The 26,397-nt window shown below is 35.3% G+C and overlaps 1 protein-coding gene across 1 annotated transcript in view; it reads right to left on the reverse strand.

Annotated features, from left to right (window-relative positions):
• Positions 1–26,397, reverse strand: part of TMEM241 (transmembrane protein 241) — a 461,780-nt gene that overhangs the window by 425,061 nt on the left and 10,322 nt on the right. The window contains exons 2-3 of the mRNA XM_053715869.1: positions 21,243–21,289; positions 868–945 (exon numbers count right to left, since the gene is read on the reverse strand). Of these exons, the coding sequence (XP_053571844.1) occupies positions 868–945; positions 21,243–21,289 (125 nt within the window). The remainder of the gene's footprint in view (positions 1–867; positions 946–21,242; positions 21,290–26,397) is intronic.

Raw genomic sequence — 26,397 nt, forward strand, 5'->3', positions numbered from 1 at the left:
GGTGGCGACGTTGTGGGGGGCAGGTTAGGGGTTAATAAATATAATATAGGGGTCGGCGGTGTTAGGGGCAGCAGATTAGGGGTACATAAGTATAACGTAGGTGGCGGTCGGCAGATTAGGGGTTAAAAAATTTTAATCGAGTGGCGGCGATGTGGGGGGACCTCGGTTTAGGGGTACATAGGTAGTTTATGGGTGTTAGTGTACTTTAGAGCACAGTGGCGTTAGCCCAGAAAGCTCTTAACTATTGACTTTTTTCTGCGGCTGGAGTTTTGTCGTTAGATTTCTAACGCTCACTTCAGACACGACTCTAAATACCGGAGTTAGAAAGATCCCATTGAAAAGATAGGACACGCAATTGACGTAAGGGGATCTGCGGTATGGAAAAGTCGCGGCTGAAAAGTGAGCGTTAGACCCTTTCCTGACTGACTCTAAATACCGGCGGTAGCCTAAAACCAGCGTTAGGAGCCTCTAACGCTGGTTTTCACGGCTACCGCCAAACTCTAAATCTAGGCCTTAGTTATTACGTTATCCCCAAATCTGTATTCACTCAGAGAAATTAGAATCTTTGAGCCCAAATACAAACAAAATTATTATTTACTGTTTAAAGCAAATAAGAACATGAACATTGTATATGAATGGCAAAGTTTTCCTTTTTAAAATGAGAGTGATCCATAGTAATTTTTATACTGAAAATTTAAATTTGATGTACCTTAAAACCAGGGGTGATAGGAGATCTGTGAAGATTGTTAATGGACTTTAGTCTTCTTTCAACCTCACCTTCTATGTCAAATATTTACAGTGTAACAAACAAGATACCAGGCTAGCATTAGAAATGTTTAACAATATCCCTATAATAAACTACAATACCTGGAACTGCTATTGATTTCCACCCAACCTAGTTTCCAGCACACATGAAGAAGTAATCCTCCCACTAAGGTTTGCCAACTGTAGGGAAAAAAAAAGACAAAAAATTTTTTTTTTAAATTCGAATAAAATTTAAAGTTGACTTGAAAACATAGTATTTTAGTTTACAAATACTCATGTTCGATTAAAGGGACAGTCAACTCCAAAATGGTTATTGTTTAAAAAGATAGATAATCCCTTTATTACCCATTCCACAATTTTGCACAGCCAACTGGTTATATTAATATACTTTTAAAGGGATATAAAACAACTTGGGATAGAGACAAAATATAATATGTACTTTAATTACTTTACCTGCAAATGAAAATTTATACTGTAGTGCCTCGCCATTAACCCTTTCTTTTAAGTTTCCGAATTGTAAAGCTCTAACTCACCCAACACATTTCCTTCTATGTCTATATCTACATCTATTGTTGCTTTGGTAGAATGCAAAAGTGCACAGTGATGATCTGCTAGAGCATGCAGAGAAGCTGTCAATTCAGTTGAAATACAATGCATGTGTCTTAACACTGATAAGGGGGTGTAGCAGATTGCTCCAGACAGCATGGCTATTTAAGGATTTCTGCTTATTTTTGAAAAATATTTTAAAATACTTGCCAGCAATTTTTAAACATTTTTTTATGCAAACTATTTTTACTTAATTAGACCTTTTAGGATATGTACATATCTCAACATGTTTTATGGCACTTTACCCTCTGTGATTACCTTGTATCTAAGCCTCTTTTGACAGCCCCTTGATCACATGGCTATTTATTATCTATTGACTTGCATTTTAGCCAAATAGTGCAGTGTCATTCACAACTCCACGGGAGAGAGCACAATGTTATCTATATGGCCTACATGAACTAGCTAATAAAAAAGCATGTGATAAGAGGCTGTCTTTAGTGGCTTAGAAACAGGCATACATTTAGATGTTTACATTTTATAAATAATATTACAATTTTGATTGTGCAAAGCTGGTTAATGGGTAGTAAAGGAGTTATCTTTTTAAACTATAACAATTTTGGTGTTGACTGTCCCTTTAATGTAGATTATCATTTTAAACTGTGTATATAATTTTAATAAAATGCAATGCTATATTATACACACACCAGACACATAAATGAGATTTACAATAAATTGATCATTGTATAGATCATTTGCACAGCCAAGCAAATTAGCTTTTTTTTTCCACAGAAAACTTTAGCTAACAGGGTTTCCATTGCAGCACATAATTCTGCAAAGTATGTTAACAACGCCTCATCTTTTTACTTCCAACATCAGTTTTAAACACACATTTCCTCATGCCAATGCAGAGATGCTCCAGGGTTTTTACCAAAACCACCAAGAAAAACTAATTTAATCCAAGCTACTAGTGAATATGCAAATGTACCTATTAGGTAGAATAGTAATAGACAAAAAGGTAATGTATCCCCTGGTTGCAACAGCATTTAGGAGGACAACAGGGTTCTGGATCTTCTTCCACTGAAACCTATCATGAATACCTCATGATTTAGATGCTAGGGGGTTAATATTCTTTAGCCTGTGAGCTAAAAACATTTGTTTGTTTTTCCAAGAAGAAATGTGTTGCTGTGTTTATGTGTCCGTTTTCCCTTTAATACGCCAGAACCCTCATAAATACATTTTAAAATACACACAAGAGAACTTTATTGCCCCAACCTGTCAGCAAAGGGATTGATGAAACACAGGGTATTTTTCAAAAAACTAACATGGGGTCATTGACCAGACAGTCAGCCTTGCAAATTAGTGCTTTTATAAATAATAATGCCTCAGAAACAAACGGCTAGATTACGAGTTGTGCGTTAGGCTTAAAAAGGTATAAAGGTAATTCAGACCGAGCGCCAAGGATATACCTCGAGCTAGTATACAAAGACCTCCTAGCAGGTCTAGATAGATTAAAACAAGTAGTGGGATGTATACAGCACCTAAAATGGCAGAGGTATTGTAGCAATAAGGGGGAGGCTATTAAACACTCCTATGGTATTAGGGCTCCTGAGTAATAGTGTAAATGTAATTTATTACAGAGGGTCAATAAAAGGTTGATAAATACAAAGAAGACAATAATAAAATAATGACAATAGTGGAAACAGCAGATAAAATCTTGACAATAAATGCAGTCCTGGCAATGTATAATTTCAAACACTGAATAAAAGAGAATAATAAATTGACAGATAGTTTGCAGATATTGTGTAGAAACCAATCAAGGATTCAGATTGGGGAATAGTGTCCCATATGTGAAGTGACTAAAATCCAATATAAGTGAATAAAATGTCAATGTTGTCAGTGAATCCTCAAAGATGATGTGAAATTCAAATTAAAATACACTTGTCCAAACGGTGAATAGTGATGTGGTCAAATACAGTTCTTGTCAAAAATATATAAAAAATAATAATAGTCGAGTTACTTGATGAAAAAGAAATTGTGTACACAAAATAAAAAATAAAAAAATATATATATATATATATATATATATATATATATATATATATATATATATATAAAAATAGAGTCAAAAAAAGAACATAACAAAAAACAAAAAACAAACTGTGATATTCCTCCAATGGGGTCCTTTGATGCTTTGGGTTCTTATAAAAACGATTAAAACAGGTTAAAAAATCCTAGAAAAAACAAATAAAAAAAACATAGTGTAGATGTACAAGAAACAGAGAATCCAATAGAAGTGTGCTTACCAAATGTCGACGCGTTTTCAAGACAGTAATGATTCTAACATTAAGAGGCCTTTTATATGGTAAGCTGTATAGTGTTTGGGCACCAAAACCCTCTGTTTGGGACCGCCCACTTCCTAGTGAGATGTATCATGGGTAAAATTCTTTAAAAAAATTATTATAGAGGTTTTGAAAATGAATAGTATATCTATCTGGATAGTAGTTTAATTCTGATAACAATATTGATTAGTTTACCTAAAGATGACAACAGAAATATCATCTAGCAGCTCCTAAATGTAATTTTTTTCTAATACCACAATTCGTGGCTAGCATTTCCGGTTTCTGTTTCATGGTACTTCCAGTTTTGGCAGATGTAAAAAATATATAAAAAAAATATATAAACACTTGAATATGGAGAGGCAGTTATATCCACAGTTTAATTGACTTTATGTGATATGTAGTATTGTATTAGAAACATAGAAACATAGAATTTGATGGTAGATCAGGGACATGCACTCATAGGAGGCAGGGGAGGCAGTGCCTACCCTGCCATATGTAGCCAAAGCTTAATTAAATTTTAATTAAAACAAAAAAAAAGTCCCCAAAAAAATATTTTACCCCCATGTAATGCTATAGAGAGGCAGGTACAGGAACGCTTCTCTCCATTGCAGTACATGGGTCAAAGGAAAAGCTGTGCTGCAGCGCCACCTGTGTTCTGTCAATATATTAGCAGCAAAAATTGGGACCAATAGGAGGCACCCCTCTTGATGCCTCCTAGCAAGTGAAGGATATATAGATTAATCAGAAGGAGGATGCAGTGAGCAGGGTTATGTGACACAACTGGAAACTGAGTTAACCTAAGAACAGATGAGACACCAAGCAGAAGAGTAAAGTAGTATTCTACATCTCTTGTGATTCACAAATTGTGTTCAGATACAGCTCATTAACAGGGGGTACAGTAAGTGAGCATAACCCAATACTGACAGGAAGTCAAAGGGTCAATTCAGATTTAAATCCATAATTTAAAACCCAGAGTTTGAAGTTAAGTGTGCAGTGTCCACATTATTTAAATTAAAGTTTCTGGCATTGAATATTGTTAAGCCTCCCTTTTTCATGGCTATTTTATTTAATTTGGTACAAACTCCATATATGTTTTGTCTGTTCAGTCAGAGGATGCAGTATCTATTTTTATTTTTCTCTGTGTCTCCTTTTATTTAAAGACTGCTGTTAACTTGTAATTCACAAATCAATTGAAAGCTGTTGCATTGTGTTTTTAATATGTGCTGCTTTAATACAAGTTTATATTAATAAAAGGAGAAAATTAGTCATTTAAAAAAATATATGTAATTATTGCAGTTAAATGTTTTTAGAAATAATGCCACTGTAAAGTAACTGGTTAAAGACATAGTCAAAGGGAGACATTTAAAATTAAACTTTCATAATTGAAGTAGAGCATGCTATTTTAATAGACTTTTCTAGTTATTTATATTTTGAGAATTAGCATCAACTGTTACTGGCCCCATGTCAGCAAATCAAATTAGTTTTTGAAAGGAACATGAAAGTCATAATTACATTTCCATCATTCAGATAGAAATTGCACCAAAAAATAAACTTTATATTTTACTTTTATTATTATGTACTTCATTCTTTTGGTATCCTTTGGTGTCCTTTGTTGAACAGCATTCCTAAGTGGGATGTGCACGTGCGTTTCTTGAACACCATATTGCAGCAGCTGTGTTGGCAGTATTGATAAGTTGTCCTTTGTGTAAAACTTGTATGGTAAATTATTTCTATTTTTACAATACAGTAGTGAGTAGAGAAGAGATTGTGTATCATTCTAATTGCTTAGTAACTGGCACTGTGCCACAGAATTGTGTGTGTGGTTCTCAGTGAGCAGAGTATGTGTGCTTTAATCTCCAGGTAATCAATACATTTCCGATGAGCTGGTGCATTAGTGCAGTGTTTCTCAACAATGGTCCTCAAGTACCCCCAACAGGCCAGATTTTCATTATAGCTGAATCAGTGCACAGGTGAAGTAATCAGCTGATCAGTAACTCAGTGGTTACTAACTTGCTCTCACCCATCACCTGATTATGTCTTCTGTTCACTGGTTCAGCTATCATTTAAACCTGCCCTGTTGGGGGTACTTGCGGCCTCTCTACATGTGTTTCACCGGCATATCAAATCTAGTGCCTCACTAGCCTCTGACCTCACTGCACGTCACTGCGGTAGATAAAAACCAAAAAGGCCCATCAAGTCTACCAATATTACTTTTTCCTTAGGATAGCCTTATGCATGTCCCAGGCATTTTTAAATTCCTTTACAGTCTTTGTGTTTACCACATCAAATGGAAGTTTATTCCATGAATCCACCACCCTTTCTGTAAAAAAATGCTTCCTCAAATTTCTCCTGAATCTACTACCCTCTAACTTTAGATTGTGACCCCTTGTTTTGGCATTTATTTTTTTGTGAAAAATGCTTTCAGCTTCTATTTTATTAAGTCCCTTCATATATTTGAAGGTTTCTATCATGTCACCTTTTTCCCTTCTATCCTCTAAACTATACATATTTAGAACATAGAGTCTTTCTTTGTACGTTTTATATTTTAGACCATGTACCATTTTAGTAGCCCTCCTTTGGACAGCTTCTAGTTTATTTCTTTCTGAAGATATGGTCTCCAGAACTGTACACAGTATTCCAGATTTGGTCTAACTAGATAATTAGATAACCCTTATAGGGGTTGTATTTGTTAAGCTTTTTGTTAACATCCGAAAAAACGGAAGTGAACATTACGTCACTTCCGGTGTCACTTACGATATCGGCTTATGCTGCTTATGGTTTTCCACATTTGTGGAGACATACAGGTAATTGTATAAATAATAATATCTCCACAAATGGGTCTTATATCCACAGAAGGTTTTATAAGAAAATTTATACAGTAGTGCCTAATGTAGCGAGACCGGAAGTGAATGTGACGTCACTTCCGGTATCGGGACCGGTGACAATAGCATTCAAAAATGAAACTACCAAACGGTAGTAAATAAAAGAATATTTATCGACAATGATTTTAGTTGGATGTTAATAAACAGGGATCAATACACCTACTTATAATAAAGAGGATGATATATTGTATAAATTATTTCATAATAGATCGGATATATTGGTCTCTTATAGGGGGATACTAACATATATGTTAAATGTCAGAATGTCTAATGTCACAAAACCGGAAATGAATATGACGTTACTTCCGGTATCGTCATTAGTAAAAGTGGCAGTCAAAATGAAACTATAAAATGGTATGTATATACAGATCCCTATATGCAAAGATCTATATCTCTAATAGAGATATAGATCTTTGCATATAGGGATCTGTATATACATGATTAAACCTAATTGTAGAGTATTGATGGGCATTTTGTAACTTGAGTTATATACTATTACCTGTTTGGATTAAATAAGGACATTAGTTAAGATTGATGAGTTCTGCTATTTCATGAACCAAATCTTTCTCTTAATATTAGAATATTTTGTAATCACAGTGTAATTATTATTTAAAGAAATATATATGCTTATCATTACTACTGTTATCCTACACTATTTTGCTAGATGTTTATATATTTATATAAGTTATACACATTCCATGAGGGAGACAACTATTGTAAATCTCTAAATGTAAGTGTGTGTTATGTATCTTTAAATTTAGTCACAGCTGTAGCCTATTTAAGTGGAAGGCAGCTGCTGCTCCTTTAAGCAGTGAACAAGTGCTTGGTAAGCACGAAACATGTCTGCTGCATGAGGAGCGCAGCTTCTCTCCCTCTTGATGTGTTACATTTTATGTAAATCTTGGTCAGTTTGTGCTGTGCTGTAGCTGGACTGTACCGTTTGCTGTTTTTATATGCCTGGAAAATAAAGATTGGAACTTTTTATACTTACCGGTTTTGGGACTACAATTTGTATTCTGGATCACTTACTTCTTTTGCGTATGGGACAGATACGCTGCAGTTCCTTAATGGTCCATGTGATTTAACGTCATCCCCACTCTCCTGTGTGCCGAATACCGGAAGTACTGCCTTATGCGGTGAGGGAGGAAAGAGCGCACTGCTGGCTTGTTTGTCTGCTTATAATTCTATATATAAAGGAATATATAATTCTGGGGGTGGTATCAATATCCATACATTGTGAATCTAACTCAAAGTTTAAATTAGGATAATTCAATTCTCATGGGGGACTGTTTGTGTGCCCATAGTCATGGAGATATTCTACAAACGTTCCATAAACAGTTTGGTGGTGATCAAAGTGAGGAGAATATATAATTCTGAAAGGAGAGAGGGATTTGTCTCAGACAGGATATACTAGTTCTTAGTTGTTGGTGGAATTTGAGCTGAAACAATTGTATATTATGTTGGAACAATTATATATTGTATGTTAGGTGTTAAATGCTTGCGGCATAATCACATATTCTAGAGTGTGACTGAACGTATAAGATGGATTTGTCTGTTGTAGAATTCTAATTCTAGAATAGATGGTTCAGATTTTCCTTGTTATTAAGTCCTTTCGGATGTAAACAGTCTAACAGAAATATCCATCTTGATTCCATAGTGAGAATCTTTTTCTCAAAATTGCCACCTCTCCAGTTTTTTCTGATCTTTTGGATCCCTGCATATTTGATGTCTTTAATATTCCCTTTATGCACAGTCGAGAAATGTTTATATAAGATGGTATCGGTATTGAGTTTCTCAATTAGCAGTATATGCTCCCTTATTCTGTCTCTTAAGGGTCGTGTTGTTTGGCCAATATACTGCAGACCACATGTGCATTCGATTAGGTAGATGATACCTTTATCCTGGCATCTTATCAGATCACGAATCTGGTAGCATTCCTTAGTGTGATGTGATTGGAACATTTTGATCTTGTTCCCATATTTACAAGCCTTACACTTCAGACAAGGGAAGAATCCCTTGATTTTCATCCCAAATATGTTGTTCGTCTCAGCTTTTTTCGTCTTTTGCAAACTCGGGGCTAGTCGATTCTTTAGGTTATTTGTTTTCCTATAGACGAAATGCGGACTTGAGGGAAGTTTGTTTCCAATCAGATCGTCCTCTTTTAGCAGGGCCCAGTGCTTCTTGAAGATCCTTTCAATAATGTGTTTATTGCTACTAAACTCGGTTATCATGGGAATGTTGATTAGATCGTCTCTACCCGGATTCTTTGGATTCATATTTTTGTATATTATCAGCTCTTTTCTTTCAATCCCTCTGACTTCTTCCATTCTGAGGTTTAGTTGATCTTCCCGATAGCCTCTTTCCATAAACTTGCTCTTGAGAAGTGATGCTTGTTCTTCCTATGTTTCTTCATTTGAGCAGTTTTTCCGAATTCCTTTTCCACTTCTCGTGATAACAACTGAGATTGTGGACATAATTATTAGTATCGACCTCCTTGAAATGTGTCAATGTTTCCCACTCTCCATTCTTTATTACTATTTTCAGATCCAAAAATACAGCTTCACTCATACTCCATGTGTATGTGAATTTTAGATTCAAGATGTTCCTTTTCATTACTTCCAAAGTAAATGTAAGGTCTTCCAAAGTGCCCTTACAGATGATCAAGATATTGTCAATATATCTGCGGTACAGGACCAGGTCCACGCCAGCTGGGCAGGAGTCCCAAAAAATCTTCTCCCATCTGCCCAGATAGAGGTTGGCATAGCTGGGCGCGAACCTGGTCCCCATAGCCGTACCGCAGATCTGCTGATAGTATTTCCCCATTGTTACAGAAGTAATTGTGGGTTAAAATGTGTTGGATACTATCCACGATAAATTTAGCTTGTTCACTGGGCATCTCTGGATCATTATCCAGGAAAGAACTGACAGCTTCGCATCCTTCCTTATGTGGGATGCTAGTATATAATGCTGTTACGTCACACGTAAATAGCATGTAGCCTTCTTCCCAAGGTGTTGAATTTAATATATTTAGGACCTGTGTAGAGTCCTTCAGAAACTAAGGGAGTTGTCTTACGTATTTTTGTAGTTGGTTGTCTACGTACTCTGAGAGATTGCTTATGAGTGAACCTATCCCGGAGATGATAGGTCAAATGGGTTCTTATGGATCTTTGGTAGATGGTACATTATTGGTGTAATGGGATGCTCGACATCCAAATACCTGAACTCTTTGTCGTTCAGTATTCCCAAAGTCTTTGCATTCTTCAACAGCTCCTGTAGTTCCTTTTGGAATCTTTATTTTGGATTATTATGGAGTTTCAGATAAGTCGCTGAATCATTAAGCAATCTCTCATTCTCTCTCTCATAGTCGATTCTGTTTAGGACAACAATTCCCCAGCCCTTATCCGCGGGTTTGATAGTTAGAAGGTTGTTGGATTCAAGTCTTTTGATGGTATTTAGCTGGCTTTTTGACAGATTTCGTTTCACATGCTTTAGGTTCTTAGAACTGATCTTTTTTATATCATTAATGACCATAATCTCGAAGGTTTCAATGGCACTCCCTTTTATAGAGATTGGATAAAAAGTGGATTTTGGCTTGAGAGAAGTGTGTAGATATTTGTTTTGTCCAGTGTCCATTGTATAATTCTTGGTATTTGGTTCTCCATTTGGTATTTTTCAAAAAATCTTTTTAAAGTTAATTTCCTTATAAATTCTTTTACATTAGTATAAGACTGAAATTTATCCAAGCTCCTCGCTGGAGCAAACGATAAGCCATATCCCAGTATTTCTCTTTCTTCTTTTGTGAGGTTATATGAGATGAGATTAAAATATTCCGTCTTTAGCAGTATTGGTATCTGTATCATCTTCTTTTGTCGGACATGCAGTCTTTGATACTTTATTATTTAGTCTGATTCCTCCTCTCTTCCCTCTATACGTTTTCTTTTTGAGTTCGCGGGAGGTGTTTTCCTCTGTTCCGCAGCCATCTTTTCGATTGGCATTCGTCCTTTGCCACTGGTTGGCTGATCCCTAAAAAAGATGATGTAGAGAATAGATGATGTAGGGAAGTGTCTGCATTCACTGGCTCTCTTGTTCTTTCCTGATGTATACGACTTTTCCCTCTTGTGTTTTTGTTCGCCTCCCGATCCCTAGAACTATATCGTCTGCGAGGTATTCTCTCTCGGGTGTCTGTCTGGAGATCTTATTGATATGTTCTCCCCTCATTTTTCCCTCCATTGTTCCCCTCATTCCTCTCTGATCTATTGTCATTTCTATGACGTCTATAGTTGTAGTTGTGGTGTCTTTATTCTTCTTGCCACCTATTTTGCTTATTATAATGATAATAATCACGGGAATAGTTGTCTTGATTGTAAAGGTATCCCTTTCTGTGTCTCATATTGTTATAGGCATATCTCATATTTCTTTCTCTAGTCCCATCGTTGTGTGTATTGCGATTCCGATTTCTGTGATATTCCTGTCTGTAACTATAATTGTAGTGGTAATTAGGTCCTTCCAGCCTCTCTGGTTACGATTGTTGGAGTAGTCTCTTCTGTCCCTTACAGTGTTATAGGTATTGTAATCACTGTAATGTCGATTATAGCTGTATCTTTGTCTTGAATCATCAATCTGGTCATCTTGAAGGTACTCTCTATCCGAGATAGACATATTAGGATGACGTCTTCTATTAGTAGACTTGTATGAATTATGTGTGGACTGATTCCTCCTTCTTTGTGTTATAGGTGGACGACTGGTCACATCTTTTTCTCTCTCCTCTCTCTGGGTTTCAAACACAGAATCTGTGTTGGTATCTGGGTTGATTCCTTCTATAGCCGGAATATTTGGTTGATTACCCCCTCTCTTTTCTATCTCTCTCTTAAGTTTCTTAGTTTTCTTTGTAATGACATCCTCTCTTATCTTGGTAACCCTTTTTATTAGGTTTACCCTTCTTTCTGTTATATCCGTCCCTGAGCTTTCTAAATTCATAAGTATTTCTTCATCCTATTTAATATCATCATCGGTATGTTTCAGAAGTTCTTCCCTATATTCTACAATGATGTTCATAAGTATTTTGGATGTGTGTATGAGGGCATCTTCCCACCTCTTAGCAAATGTAGCATAAGATATAGGGAATGCACATTCTTTGGTCACCACCAACCCTTTAGGTACAATATCTAATTCAAGACATTTCTTAAGAAAAGAGATATCTGCTTTATATTTTACCTCTAGTATAAGCAGTTTCTCCAATTCTTTGAATGAAATATGTGCATCTATGCACTCATCATTCTCCATGTCACCGCCATTACAGGAGGCATTTAAATTTATATCCTGTCTAAGATTCCTCAAAGACTCCATTAGTGTTAGCTACAAATATATAGCTAATGGGGATACAAATAAACAAATGTCAAATAGTGTATAACAGATGATAAATAACTGGTAAATAACCAATAGTCCAGGCAGCTCAGGCCTATGCTAGGAAAGCGTATAGAATGGTATAAAGGTAATTCAGACTGAGTGCCAAGGATATACCTCAAGCTAGTATACAAAGACCTCCTAGCAGGTCTAGATAGATTAAAACTAGTAGTGTGATGTATACAGCACCTAAAATGGCAGAGGTATTGTAGCAATAAGGGGGAGGCTATTAAACACTCCTATGGTATTAGGGCTCCTGAGTAATAGTGTAAATGTAATTTATTACAGAGGGTCAATAAAAGGTTGATAAATATAAAGAAGACAATAATAAAATAATGACAATAGTGGAAATAGCAGATAAAATCTTGACAATAAATGCAGTCCTGGCAATATATAATTTCAAACACTGAATAAAACACTGAATAAAAGAGAATAATAAATTGACAGATAGTTTGCAGATATTGTGTAGAAACCAATCAAGGATTCAGATTGGGGAATAGTGTCCCATATGTGAAGTGACTAAAAACCAATATAAGTGAATAAAATGTCAATGTTGTCAGTGAATCCTCAAAGATGATGTGAAATTCAAATTAAAATACACTTGTCCAAACGGTGAATAGTGATGTGGTCAAATACAGTTCTTGTCAAAAATATATAAAAAATAATAATGAGGATTCACTGACAACATTGACATTTTATTCACTTATATTGGATTTTAGTCACTTCACATATGGGACACTATTCCCCAATCTGAATCCTTGATTGGTTTCTACACAATATCTGCAAACTATCTGTCAATTTATTATTCTCTTTTATTCAATGTTTGAAATTATACATTGCCAGGACTGCATTTATTGTCAAGATTTTATCTGCTGTTTCCACTATTGTAATTATTTTATTATTGTCTTCTTTGTATTTATCAACCATTTATTGACCCTCTGTAATATATTACATTTACACTATTACTCAGGAGCCCTAATACCATAGGAGTGTTTAATAGCCTCCCCCTTATTGCTACAATACCTCTGCCATTTTAGGCGCTGTATACATCCCACTACTCGTTAGGCTTAAAAAGCAGCGTTGGCCGGTCCTAACGCTGCTTTTTAACGCCCGCTGGTATTACGAGTCTTGCAGGTACAGGTGTACCGCTCACTTTTTTGGCCAGACTTGGAAATACCGCAAATCCACTTACGTAAATTGTGTATCCTCTTTTTTCAATGGGACTTGCATAGCGCCGGTATTACAAGTCTGACAAAAAGTGAGCGGTAGACCCTCTCCTGTGAAGACTGTTACCACATTTTAAAGTCAGTAGTTAAGAGTTTTACATTACAACGCCATAGCATAAAACTCTTAACTAAAGTGCTAAAAAGTACGCCAACACCCATAAACTACCTATTAACCCCTAAACCGAGACCCCCCACATCGCAAACACTAAAATAAAATGTTTAACCCCTAATCTGCCGAACTGGACATCGCCGCCACTATAATAAATATATTAACCACTAAACCGCCGCACTCCCGCATCGCAAACATTAGTTAAATATTATTAACCCCTAATCTGCTGCCCCCAACGTCGCCACCACTATATTAAAGTTATTAACCCCTAAACCTAAGTCTAACCCTAACCCCCCCAACTTAAATATAATTAAAATAAATAAAATTACTATAATTAACTAAATTATTCCTATTTAAAACTAAATACTTACCTATAAAATAAATCCTAAGTTAGCTACAATATAACTAATAGTTACATTGTAGCTATCTTAGGGATTATTTTTATTTTACAGGCAAGTTTGTATGTATTTTAACTAGGTATTTAATAACTACCTAGCTAAAGTAAATACAAAAGTACACCTAATCTAATCCCCCTAACAAAATAAAAAAGCCCCCCCAAATAAAAAAGCCCTACCCTATACTAAATTACAAATAGCCCTTAAAAGGGCCTTTTTCGGGGCATTGCCCCAATGTAATCAGCACTTTTACCTATAAAAAAAACAAACAAACAAAAAAAAAAAAACCAGTACAAATCCCCCCAACATTAAAACCCACCACCCACACAACCAACCCTACTCTAAAACCCACCCAATACCCCCTTAAAAAAACACTAACCCCTTGAAGATCACCTTACCGGGAGAAATCTTCATCCAAGCCGGGCGAAGTGGTCCTCCAGACGGGCAGAAGTCTTCATCCAGACGGCATCTTCTATCTTCATCCATCCGGCGTGGAGCGGGTCCATCTTCAAGACATCCGACACGGAGCATCCTCTTCTGACGACGACTAAGACTGAATTAAGGTTCCTTTAAATGACGTCATCCAAGATGGCGTCCCTTCAATTCAGATTGGCTGATAGAATTCTATTGGCTGATGCAATAGGATTGAGCTTGCATTCTATTGGCTGATTAGAACAGCCAATAGAATGCAAGCTCAATCCTATTTGATGATTGGATCAGCCAATAGGATTGAACTTCCATCCTATTGGCTGATTGCATCAGCCAATAGGATTTTTTCTACCTTAATTACAATTGGCTGATAGAATTATATCAGCCAAACGTAATTGAAGGGACGCCATCTTGGATGACGTCATTTAAAGGAACCTTCATTCAGTCTTAGCCGTCGTCAGAAGAGGATGCTCCGCGTCGGATGTCTTGAAGATGGACCCGCTCTGCGCCGTCTGGATGAAGACTTCTGCCCGTCTGGAGGACCACTTCGCCAGGCTTGGATGAAGACTTCTCCCGGCTCCGTTGAGGACTTCAGCCCGGTTGGATGAAGACTTCTCCCAGTAAGGTGATCATCAAGGGGTTAGTGTTAGGTTTTTTTAAGAGGGTATTGGGTGGGTTTTAGAGTAGGGTTGGTTGTGTGGGTGGTGGGTTTTAATGTTGGGGGGGGGGATTTGTAATTTTTTTTTACAGGTAAAAGAGCTGATTACTTTGGGGCAATGACCCGCAAAAGGCCCTTTTAAGGGCTATTTGTAATTTAGTGTAGGGTAGGGCTTTTTTTATTTGGGGGGGGGGGCTTTTTTATTTTGTTAGGGGATTAGATTAGGTGTAATTAGTTTAACAATATTGTAATTTGTTTATTATTTTCTGTAATTTAGTGGGGGGGTTTGTACTTTAGATAATTTAATTGTATTTAATTTAGGGAAATAATTTAATTGTAGTGTAGTGTTAGTGTAACATAAGTTAGGTTTTATTTTACAGATAAATTTGTATTTATTTTAACTAGGTAGTTATTAAATAGTTAATAACTATTTAATAACTAATTGTACCTAGTTAAAATAAATACAAACTTGCCTGTAAAATAAAAATAAACCCTAAGATAGCTACAATGTAACTATTAGTTATATTGTAGCTATCTTAGGGTTTATTTTACAGGTAAGTATTTAGTTTTAAATAGGAATAATTTAGTTAATGATAGTAATTTTATTTAGATTTCTTTTAATTATATTTAAGTTAAGGGGTGTTAGGTTTAGACTTAGGTTTAGGGGTTAATAACTTTAATATAGTGGCGGCGACGTTGGGGGCGGAAGATTATGGGTTAATAAGTGTAAGATTAGGGGTGTTTAGACTGGGGGTTCATGTTAGGGTGTTAGGTGTAGACATAACTTTTATTTCCCCATAGGAATCAATGGGGCTGTGTTAAGGAGCTTTACGCTGCTTTTTTGCAGGTGTTAGACTTTTTTTCAGCCGGCTCTCCCCGTTGATTCCTATGGGGAAATCGTGCACGAGCACGTTACACCAGCTCACAGCTAACGTAAGCAGCGCTGGTATTGGAGTGCGGTAAGGAGCAAAATTTTGCTCAACGCTCACTTCTTGTCTGGTTTGTAAAAACCTATAATACCAGCTCTATCTGTAAGTGAGCAGTGAGCATAAAACTGCTCGTTAGCACCGCACAGCCTCTAACGCAAAACTCATAATCTAGGTGAAAGAATGCAATATATATGGTGTTTGGTATTAAAATACTTCTCGCAATATCACTAAGAGATTGCCTCTCTGTGTATTTAAAATAGATGTACATAACAGAAATTATAAGGTATTCTATAATTTCAGCCAAAGATGCTGAGCTTTATGACCGGTCGTAAAAGAGAGAGGAGTGGATATTTCCCTAAATTTTCAAGGGTTCATTCTTCATGGGAGGCTGTATACTACAGAGTGAGTGACCATCTTTCTGATCCATCTCCCTGGGGCAGATACCAAAGCTAGTGAAGTGCAAGCTTTCTGTTATTTCTCCTTTTTATTTTAAAACTGTTTGCTTATGTATAATTCTATTTGTTAACATCTTTTTATTAATAAAGCATTGTGCTAATTTTTCACATAATAAATCATTCAATTATGAAGTTTTTTGCTTTTGTCTAATATTTGAACCACGTTACTGAAAGAGACTGATTTTAGGATATTTTTTCCTAAATTGTATTCTGGGAGTTAAGTTGTTAGTCTGGGTTTTTCCCTTAGGATTTCCCATAAATAAAATCCTAAGTGGTGGCAGCAGCTCAGAGATAGTTTTAGTTTAGTTTGGGTAGCAGAAAAAGGGGAATTTGGGCAGACTAGAGAGAGTGTTGTTAACCCTTGCACCCACTGAACTAAGTCACAAGCTTCCCTGGAGTGGCTGTACTGTGACAGATTAGTGAAAGTAGAAAGTGACTGTTAACCTTTTCTGGGTCAAACAAGGGACTGGCGCAGGTTTGGTTAAACCTGGTCGTCACAAAACCCAAAAATAGGACATTGCAGAAAAAAGCAATGGCAGGGGGATGTGATGACAAATTACATTTCCAACAAAAAGATGGGACTCCTGCCAAGCATTTACATAGCATATGAGAAAAGCAGATCAACAAGATTTGTAAATTTCACCAGTAGGAAACCAACGCACAAATACACAAGAACATAAAAAGGAGCACTTAGATACAAATGGAAGCAGGCAGCTCCAGTTTAATAACCTAAAATTAATTCCCCCAAAACATATTTGATTACTCTTATATCAAGTAACAATCAGCCGTTAGCTCCCAGTATTGCATTGCTGCTCCTAAACCTCCCTTGGTATGCTTTTCAATAAAAAGTACCAAGAGAACAAAGCAAAATTTAAAAATAGAAGTAAATTGAAATGAAATGTTCTAAATTTGCATTTCGGAAGCATGCATTATTTTGACATTACTGTCCCTTTGACTGTTAAAACATAATTTTCTGTGGAATAGCTCATTTACTGTCCTCAAAATATGCTCTATTTAGTTGTGCTGATCAAATGTGGTTGTACTCACTTTGTCTAAAAAAATCCGGGTGTGTTATATAAAATACCACATTTTATGATACACTGTGCTATGTACAATATAGGTTATTTGACCATATAATAATACCGCACGAGATATGAAATAAGCATCAGATATCCTAACATTAGGTACACAGCCCTGTAACAACTTGCAAAACAGCATAAGATTAACTAAAGGGACATTAAACACTTTGAGATAGTAATATAAAAAGTGATATATTTTATATATTAAAAAAAACTTTGCAATATACTTTTATTATTATTTATTTTGTCGCATTTTCCTGTAATTTCATTCTGAAATTGTGAGCTTTTCATATCCTGTTAGAAATGGAAGTGCAGAACACTGTTATATTCCACACAGCCATTGGCTGCACACTCTAGTGACCTATTTATAACTGTCCCTAATTGGCCACAGAAGAGAAGGTAACCTAAGTTACAACATGGCAGCCCCCGTTGTTTTATAGACACTAAAGCTTTATACTTATTTTGTCACTATTTAAACCATTACTGAAACTTTAAAAAAATACATCTACATGTTATTCTCAGACTAATCTTTTCTCTAAATACATAATTTTATCTAGTATTTATTTAGTGTTTAATGTCCCTTTAAGCCTTTTTTTGTTTTGTTTTTTATCTCGAGGAGAAGCAAGAGGAAAACTATCAATTTATACTGGGTTTTTTATAAATGTTTAATTATGATACAAATTAGGCCTTGTTTGTTATATAAAATAACATTTTATACTATTTGCATTAAATATGAGACACGTCTACATAAAGACAGAATATATCAATAAAAAAAAAAATTTCAACATAATATGCAACTTGTGATAAAAAAATAAATAAAATAAAAATAATTATATATATATATATATATATATATATATATATATATATATATATATATATATATATATATATATATATATATATACGAATGAAGAGCACTCTCACTTTAAATCCAGCTGCCAGGGTGCAAACAGCAAACAAATAATGAACCATGGATTGCACTCTCTGGTCTTTTTTTTGCTTTTAATGTAACGTTTCGGGGACCGTATCCCCTTCCTCAGACAGTGAAAAACACACTTATATAACACACATATCCATTAGACACAAACCCCACCCCTAATTAGAACAAAAAAATGCCAAATGGTAGTCATAACAACAGTAGTAAACAACCTGTGTCATACAATCCTCATAAAATACAGAAGGAAATGTGAATCAATAGTATAATCAGATCCTCAGGTTCAATGATGAGGAAGCAGTATCAATGAAATAAACATTGCTGTGACACAGTGCAAGTGACTTATATTATCATAGTGCCAAAAAACAAAGATAAAAAGACAAGCATATGCAAATGAACCATTTGTAGATACAGAAAGTGCGCTGCTCCACCATCTTGACATGAGAGTCCACTTTTCTTCATGTACCTTTTTCTTCATGTACCTTGTTCTCTTATCTTTCCCTCTTTTTCTCTTTCTCTCTTCTGCTTTCTGTGTTCTCCTTTCTTTCATTTTCTTTTCCTTTCCTTCTCTATCTCCTTTTATCTCCTTTGTTTTCTTCCTTGTTTTCATTCTTTTTCTCTCCTTTTTTCCCTCCTGTGTTTTTCCGGTAGTTTCCGTTTTTTTGTGTTTTCCTTTTCCCTCTCCCCTGTTTTCACTTTAGCCACCTCATATCTCTATGTGTATTTCCACCACTTTTATGTACAACTCTTCCCTATATTTTTTAATTGTACCGGCTATTATTATTTTTATCTCACATCTTTATTTCATTTTTTTGCTTTTCATCATTTTTATGTTTCCATTTATTACGTTTACTTTATTTTATTTTCACTTCTCTATCTGTATGTTATTGTATTTTTTATCTCTATTCCTGATTTGGTTCTCATGTTTCATTTTTTCTTCTACTGTCATTTTTTTTTTTTTTTTTCATTTTCCATCATTCTCTAGTCTTTATTTTTATTTTCATTTTAGATCTCCTTTTTGTATTGTTGCCATTGTCCTTATTGTTCTCATGATCAGTGTTAATTTCGTCGACTAAAATGACTATAAAACTAAAGAAATTCTAATGACTAAAATACGACTAAAACTAAAATGACATTTTAGTCAAAAGACTATGACTAAAACTAAATCAAAATTTGCTGACAAAAACATTTTATGCAAGTTGTTATAATCAATCCATATTCAATTACTGCTCTTTTGTAAAATTTACGAAACTTCATTTTATTAAATTTTAAGAAAAATAAAGACATGTTATATACCACAACAGTTAAATCTGTATTGCATGTTCAAACCTTAATACCATAAAAGAAAACAGGTTAATAAATCTTTACTCCAGGAGTTTATAATAAGTTTGGAAGTTCTAGAGCAGTGCTAATATTGTTGCCGAAACGTTTTTGAATCTGTGATCAATCAATTGATTCTTCCTATAGAAATAAACATAAACCATGAATATGGGTTTAAGTTATGCTGTGCCTGTGCTAGCTGCAGAAACTTTTTGTTGTGTTGAGTTTCTTGATACTTGTTTTAATTATTAACAGAGAAGTGTTAAAGTTTTTTTATTGGGTAATATGTTCAATACAGTTTTTTTTTTTATATATTTTAAAGTTGCACTTCTGTTTGTTTATGAAACTTGGTTTTATTTAATTTTAAGTTTAATAAAGATGTTACATATCACAACGGCTAAATCTGTGTCTGTATTGCATGTTTAAACCTTAATACCATAAATATTAACAGGTGTTATGTTTAGTCCTGGAGTATATAATCAGTTTGCAAATGATAGAGAAATGCTTAAATAATGCATTACACTTTAACTAAACCCCTTAGCTTTTAGTTGACTAAAATCTACTGGAGATTTAGTCGACTAAAATGTATTGGAGATTCAGTCGACTAAAACTAAAACAATTCAGACGACTAAAACTAAAATGGCATTTTTGTCAAAAGACTAAAACTAAGACTAATATGAAACTTTCCGTCAAAATTAACACTGCTCATGATTGCTGTTTCTTTATTTGTTTGTTTCACATTCTTATCTTTGTACAGCCTCTGCTTTGGTCTCTAGTGTAATTGCATAACCGTGCACCGACAGCACACGCCGGATGGAGCCGATCAGCTGGTTTTGTTTACACAGCTGACAGTGGGTGGTTACGCCTTACGCATGCTTGAGGCGACGTGCTCTCCCAGTCTATGTACCCGATGGCGGAGTATTGCGGTTGTATCCAACGCCATCTGACAGGTACACCACTCACTTCTGTCTCTATGTTCGGTGTCCTTGAGACACGGGTGCGTCCCCACTGCTAAGCCATGTATGAGCTGCAGTGTAGTACATATTGTTTCGATGTGCAGCAACTGGCCAGTGTAATACTGACAGCGCACTTTCTGTATCTACAAATGGTTCATTTGCATATGCTTGTCTTTTTATGTTTGTGTTCATATCTTTGTTTTTTGGCACTATGATAATATAAGTCACTTGCACTGTGTCACATCAATGTTTATTTCATTGATACTGCTTCCTCATCATTGAACCTGAGGATCTGATTATACTTTTTATGAGGATTGTATGACACAGGTTGTTTACTACTGTTGTTATGACTACCATTTGGCGTTTTTTTGTTCTAATTAGGGGTGGGGTTTGTGTGTTATATAAGTGTGTTTTTCACTGTGTTTCACTGTCTGAGGAAGGGGATACGGTCCCCGAAACGTTACATTAAAAGCACGTTTTTTTAAAAAAGACCAGACAGTGCAATCCATGGTTCATTGTTATTCGTTTGCACCCTGGCAGCTGGATTTAAAGTGAGAGTGCTCTTCATTCATTGTTTATATATATATATATATATATATATATATATATATATATACATACACACAACAGGTTTACAAACAAGGGCAAAACAGGTGAAAGACAACATTGGTAGTTTGAGGTTTCTAGTAACATCAGGAGTGAAAGATTTACACAAATTATTCAACTTGACATCTAGTTGGTGTATAAGTCATGTAAACCATTGTTCTGGAGATACACGTTATATAAATGTTATAATGCACAAAACAATACTTACCCTTGAAAAAGGGTAGGGTAGGTGAATTTCAGGACAGACAGGACATACTGGAAAACAAAGACCAAGTTAATTGGACAGACATCCAATATGTTAAAACATGAACAAATCTAATAATACAGAAAGTACAGGTAAATGAAAATATCAGGGACAATATCAGGGACAATAGAAATACATAAAAATATGAAATACAGTATACACATACAACAGAAAGGCTCTCTTTAGTAAGGATGTACAGAAAATAGCTGATCACAACTATCTTTGTTCCTTAGGCCTTCTGGATTCAAATAAATAACTAATTAAAGGGATAGTTATTGTTTAAAAAGATTGATAATCCCTTTTATTTACCATTCCCCAGTTTTGCATAACCAATACTGGTATAGAAATATAATTTTTACCTCTGTAATTACCCTGTATTTAAGCTTCTGCTGACTGCCTACTTATCCCAGATCTTTTTTTTTTTTTTTTTTTTTTTTTTTTACAGATTTGCATTACAGGCAATTAGTGCTGACTCTTAAATAACTTCACGTGCATGAGCACAATGTTATCTATATGAAACACGTGAACTAACGCCCTCTAGCTGTGAAAAACTGGCAAATGCATTTAGATAAGAGGCGGCCTTCAAGGGTTTAGAAATTAGCATATGAGCCTACCTAGGTTTAGCTTTCAACGAAGAATAAAAAGAGAACAAAGCAAATGTGATGATAAAAGTAAATTAGAAATTTAGACATACCCTATCTAAATTATAAAAGTTTAATTTTACTATCCCCTTAAGATATGCTTGTTAACTAGTGGTTTATATTCTGTTTTTTAAAGAGTTAAAAAAAAAATTTTAGGCAGCAGCAGCATCAGAAAGAATATCCTCCTCAATATGATAAATAAAATATATGGAATATTTTTACAACCACTATGTAATAAATAAATAGGTAATATAGATTAAACATGTCTACATTAGGAATAACAAAGATCATCATATGTATTGGATAAAGTAATTTAGAAAATAAAATTTTAGTGTTGCTAATACAGGCACTAAAGTTAAGAAGAAGGTCGTACTGGGCCTCAAGTTTCTTGATGATGAGTGTGAAGGAGTATGTTAATATGAATTTACAGAAATTTGATACACAAGTTACTGAAAGTCACCATGTTTGAATGGATTTACTTGACTACCTGCAAAGAACCAAAAGTATTTATCATGCTAAAAATCTGGGAGGATATAGTTATTTGGATCATTGGCAAAAAGTAACATGTAATGATTAAATAGAATTTTACCAGGGAAGCAATTATAGAAGCAAAGAGCTAAAAGATTAAAGGGACACAAAAACACATTGCATTATGCTACTTAGCTTACGCTTCTGAGTTGATGAACATGTACGGACAGGTCACCAATGGAATGGAAGATAGATTTCAACATGGCGGCACCCATGACTAGAGGGAGGCGGGGAAAAAAAACCTCAATACAATGCTTATAAAATATATTTAGTGTCCCTTTAAAAGGACAGTTTACTCAAATGTTCTTCCCTTTAATTTGTTTCCAATGATCGACTTTACCTGCTGGAGTGTATTAAAATTGTTTACAAGTATTTCCATTACCCTTATATTGACATTTGAAATAGTTTATTTAGTCTGTAGTATCCCCACCCATCGTGAAAGTTTTTGGCCTCAAGGCCAAGCTGTGTTAACAGAGCCAGAAAAATAAATTACACTCCCAGTGGGTTATAGAAGAGATAAGGTAATACAATGTAAATTTTCCATTGTTCTCTTCAAGTATTGGTGAATGGTTTATAAACAGATATAAGATAAAGAAACAGGTATATGTACACAATATGAAAAAGTAATGAGATCTGATTATACCTACAAGATCAACCCATTTTATTAGGTTGTGGCTTCAAAACACAAAATCAGCTAATTCATAGACACAAATAAGCTTAAAAAGCAAATCTCACACATTGTATACTCTGCAGCTGGTAAAAAAAAGTAATTGGAAACACATTAAGTAAAAAACAATTTTAGAGTATACTGTCCCTTTAAGTGGCAGATGAAGAAAATAGGGGAGAGTGAGAATCCCCGTCTTCTTTCCCTTGCAATGTAAAGATAACCAATTAATCAGTATATGTACAGATGTGGCCAAAAGTATTGGTACCCTTCCACTTTTTAGGGAAATGCACAATTTTATCTTAACTAAGTAAAAAATTGACAAAAGTCAATTCTTTATTTCAAATGTAATAAAACAGAAACTTCACATACTAATTCAAACAGTAAAACAAATGAGAATGGCACAGACAAAAACATTGGTACTAGGGTTACCACCTCGGCCATGTTTTCCTGGACACTTAGGAGTTATACATGCTGCAGGGTGTGCAGAGAGGAAAATGAATAGTGATGTTCAATGTCACTATTTGTGTGCTGTCCACTGGGTTGAAATTTATGTTCCTACCTGCACACCCTGTAGCATGTATAACTCATAAGTGTCCAAGAAAACATGGCTGAGGTGGCAACCCTAGTTGGTACTCTTAACCTAATATTTTAATTGAAAAAAGTATACATCACAACAGTAATAAAACAGTAAATGAATCTTACAGGTACAGGTCACAGTCATAGATAACAAGTCACAGCCAAGGGCGTATGGAAGGAAAAATAGTTGGTCATTACAATATGCACTCCAGGTCAGAAAGTAAAGTGCCTCCTTCACATCATTGTTGTCCGACCCAAAGGGGGTTTCCACTAATCAAACCATCACTTCTACAACTATGATGAACAACCATGTTACCAAAACTTTGTGCATACAGCTTTAACATCTATTCTTGAGCAATGCTCTTAACCTAATATTTTGTAGCACAGCCTTTGAAGACAATACCTGCAATCAAGCACTTTCTGTAACTCTGATTAAGATTTCTACACTTTTCAACTGGGATTTTGGCCCACTCTTCTTGAGCAAACTGCTCCATTTCTCTCAGGTTTGATAGGTGCCTTTGCCCAACTGTGAGTTTCAGCTCTTTCCACAAATGTTTTATGGAATTCATGTTTTCTTCTCATCCTTTCTCCTGTACTTTTTGGAGGTAGGTTTCTGGTCATTATCCTGCTAGAGGATCCATGATCTGTGACTTTCTGACACTGAGCAGTACGTTTCACTTCAGAATGCCTTGATAGTCTTCTGATTTCACTGTGCTCTGCACAGATTATAGGCACCCGGTGCCAGATGCAGCAAAGCAACCCCAAAACATCCCTCCTCCATGTTACACAGTAGGGATGCTGGGTTTTTTTTTATTTGAACTTATCTTTATATGCAGTTGTAGTGATTTGCCAAAAAGCTCTACTTTTGCGTCAGCTGTCCAAAGGACACCAGCCAGGATTTTTTGTGTTTCTCTCTCAATATGAAACTGTACCATTCGTTTAAAATGAAAGGCACCAATACTTTCCGCCATGTTTGTATTTGAAGTAGGGATGCACCGAAATGAAAATTCTGGACCGAAACCGATACCGAAAATTCAGGATGATCCTGGCCAAAAACCGAAACCGAAATAGTTTTTTTCTTTTTTAACTACAGTGTTTGTGTGTGTAACTGAGAGAGCTTGTAGGTGGGAAAGCTCCAACAAATGGACATGGTCACTTGTACAGTAGGGCGTGATCTGCAGTGAAACTGGAGCTCTATAAAGGGAGAGCGTGGTTATAGCCAGACAACAATACGAGGTAGACATGCGTTTTGTTTTTGGGTGTAGTTATCCGTGCGATGAGCGTGGCTGCACCCGATCGTCTCTCATCGTATCTCCGCCTAGTTCCTGGTTTGGGTCTCACACTGACCCGTCAGATTATATGTCCGGAGCCCCAAATGGAGTCTGCCTGTCAGCTATCAACAGGACCACTGGACTTAGCTACAACCTTACGTGCAAGGTGGTTATAGAAAGTTACTGTGCTTTTTTGTATACACTGTCTGGTGGGTGCTAATTTGTACCAACTGTTTGCGAGCTTGGGGCTTATGCTTATAAAGTGTGCACGCATATTTGCCTCAGGCGAATAGAATGTCTACGCACAAGAGGCTGATGTATGAGCACTGTATATAAGGCTAAAGATATTCACTGTGTGTGCTTAGGGCTGTGTCTGATAATATCAAGTGTTTATAAACATGTTACTTATCCTTATTTGTATTCACTATTCAGAACTTTGGTTTCCTTCTCTGCTGGTTTCAAATATCATCATGTAATGGTACTTATGTGTGTGCTCTGTGTACCATGCCAGTGCTGTGCTGCTCACCTTATGCTAAGGATAGACATGTAAGTCAATAGAACAGGAGAGGACTGTACATGTTTAGCCATTTTGGACCTATTTGGGCCGAAATTGGAATTGCACATTTTCGGCAGCCCAAATTTTGGTGCATTGCTAGTATTATTCTTTATTTAGTTCAGTGTAACAGAATCAGATTTAACTGTTTTTGTTTTGTTACCAATTATCAAAATAAAGTATAGTCCTAGAAAACTATTATTATATGCAAAACAGTAAGTCAAGTAATGAACTCAAACAGCAGCTCTAGGCTGGCATCAAATTTAAAATATGCTACACAATAATTTTGCCGAAAATAAAAGGCAAAAAAAACGAAAAACGAAATAACAAAAAATGCTATTTTCGTCCGAAACTTTCTGCGGCTGAAATTTCAGTGCATCCCTAATTTGAAGCTTTTCATAAATGTGGCCAACAGCCTGACAATAAGACAAATTTACCAACAGTAGTAGTAAAAAAAAAAAAAAAGAAGAAGATATAATGGCTCAGGAGTCTAATTACAAATATTATATAAGATTCATAGCATTCAATAAAAAATTGAAATTTGCTTAACAAAATTATTTAAATTTACAAATCAAGATTAGTATTTAATATAATCAAATAAGACTGACTGAGATATATAAACGTTACAATTTAACATATAGTAAAAAGTTAAAATAAAAACATTTGTATAATAATATGTCTATTCGTTGAACTTCTTACATTAATATGTTTCTAAAATGAAATGGGAGAAGTGCTGATTTAGCTTTTGTAGATTAATGTAAGGTACCTTACTTAAGTTGAGAAATCAATCTATATAAATCTATATTGGTGTGATTTCATACCCCTAAGGCCACAAACAAATGGTTCTTAAACTGTTCAACAACATTCTTCCAAAATAACTGTG

The sequence above is a fragment of the Bombina bombina genome, chromosome 5 (genome assembly GCF_027579735.1).
Source record: "Bombina bombina isolate aBomBom1 chromosome 5, aBomBom1.pri, whole genome shotgun sequence".
NCBI classification, from domain to species: domain Eukaryota; kingdom Metazoa; phylum Chordata; class Amphibia; order Anura; family Bombinatoridae; genus Bombina; species Bombina bombina.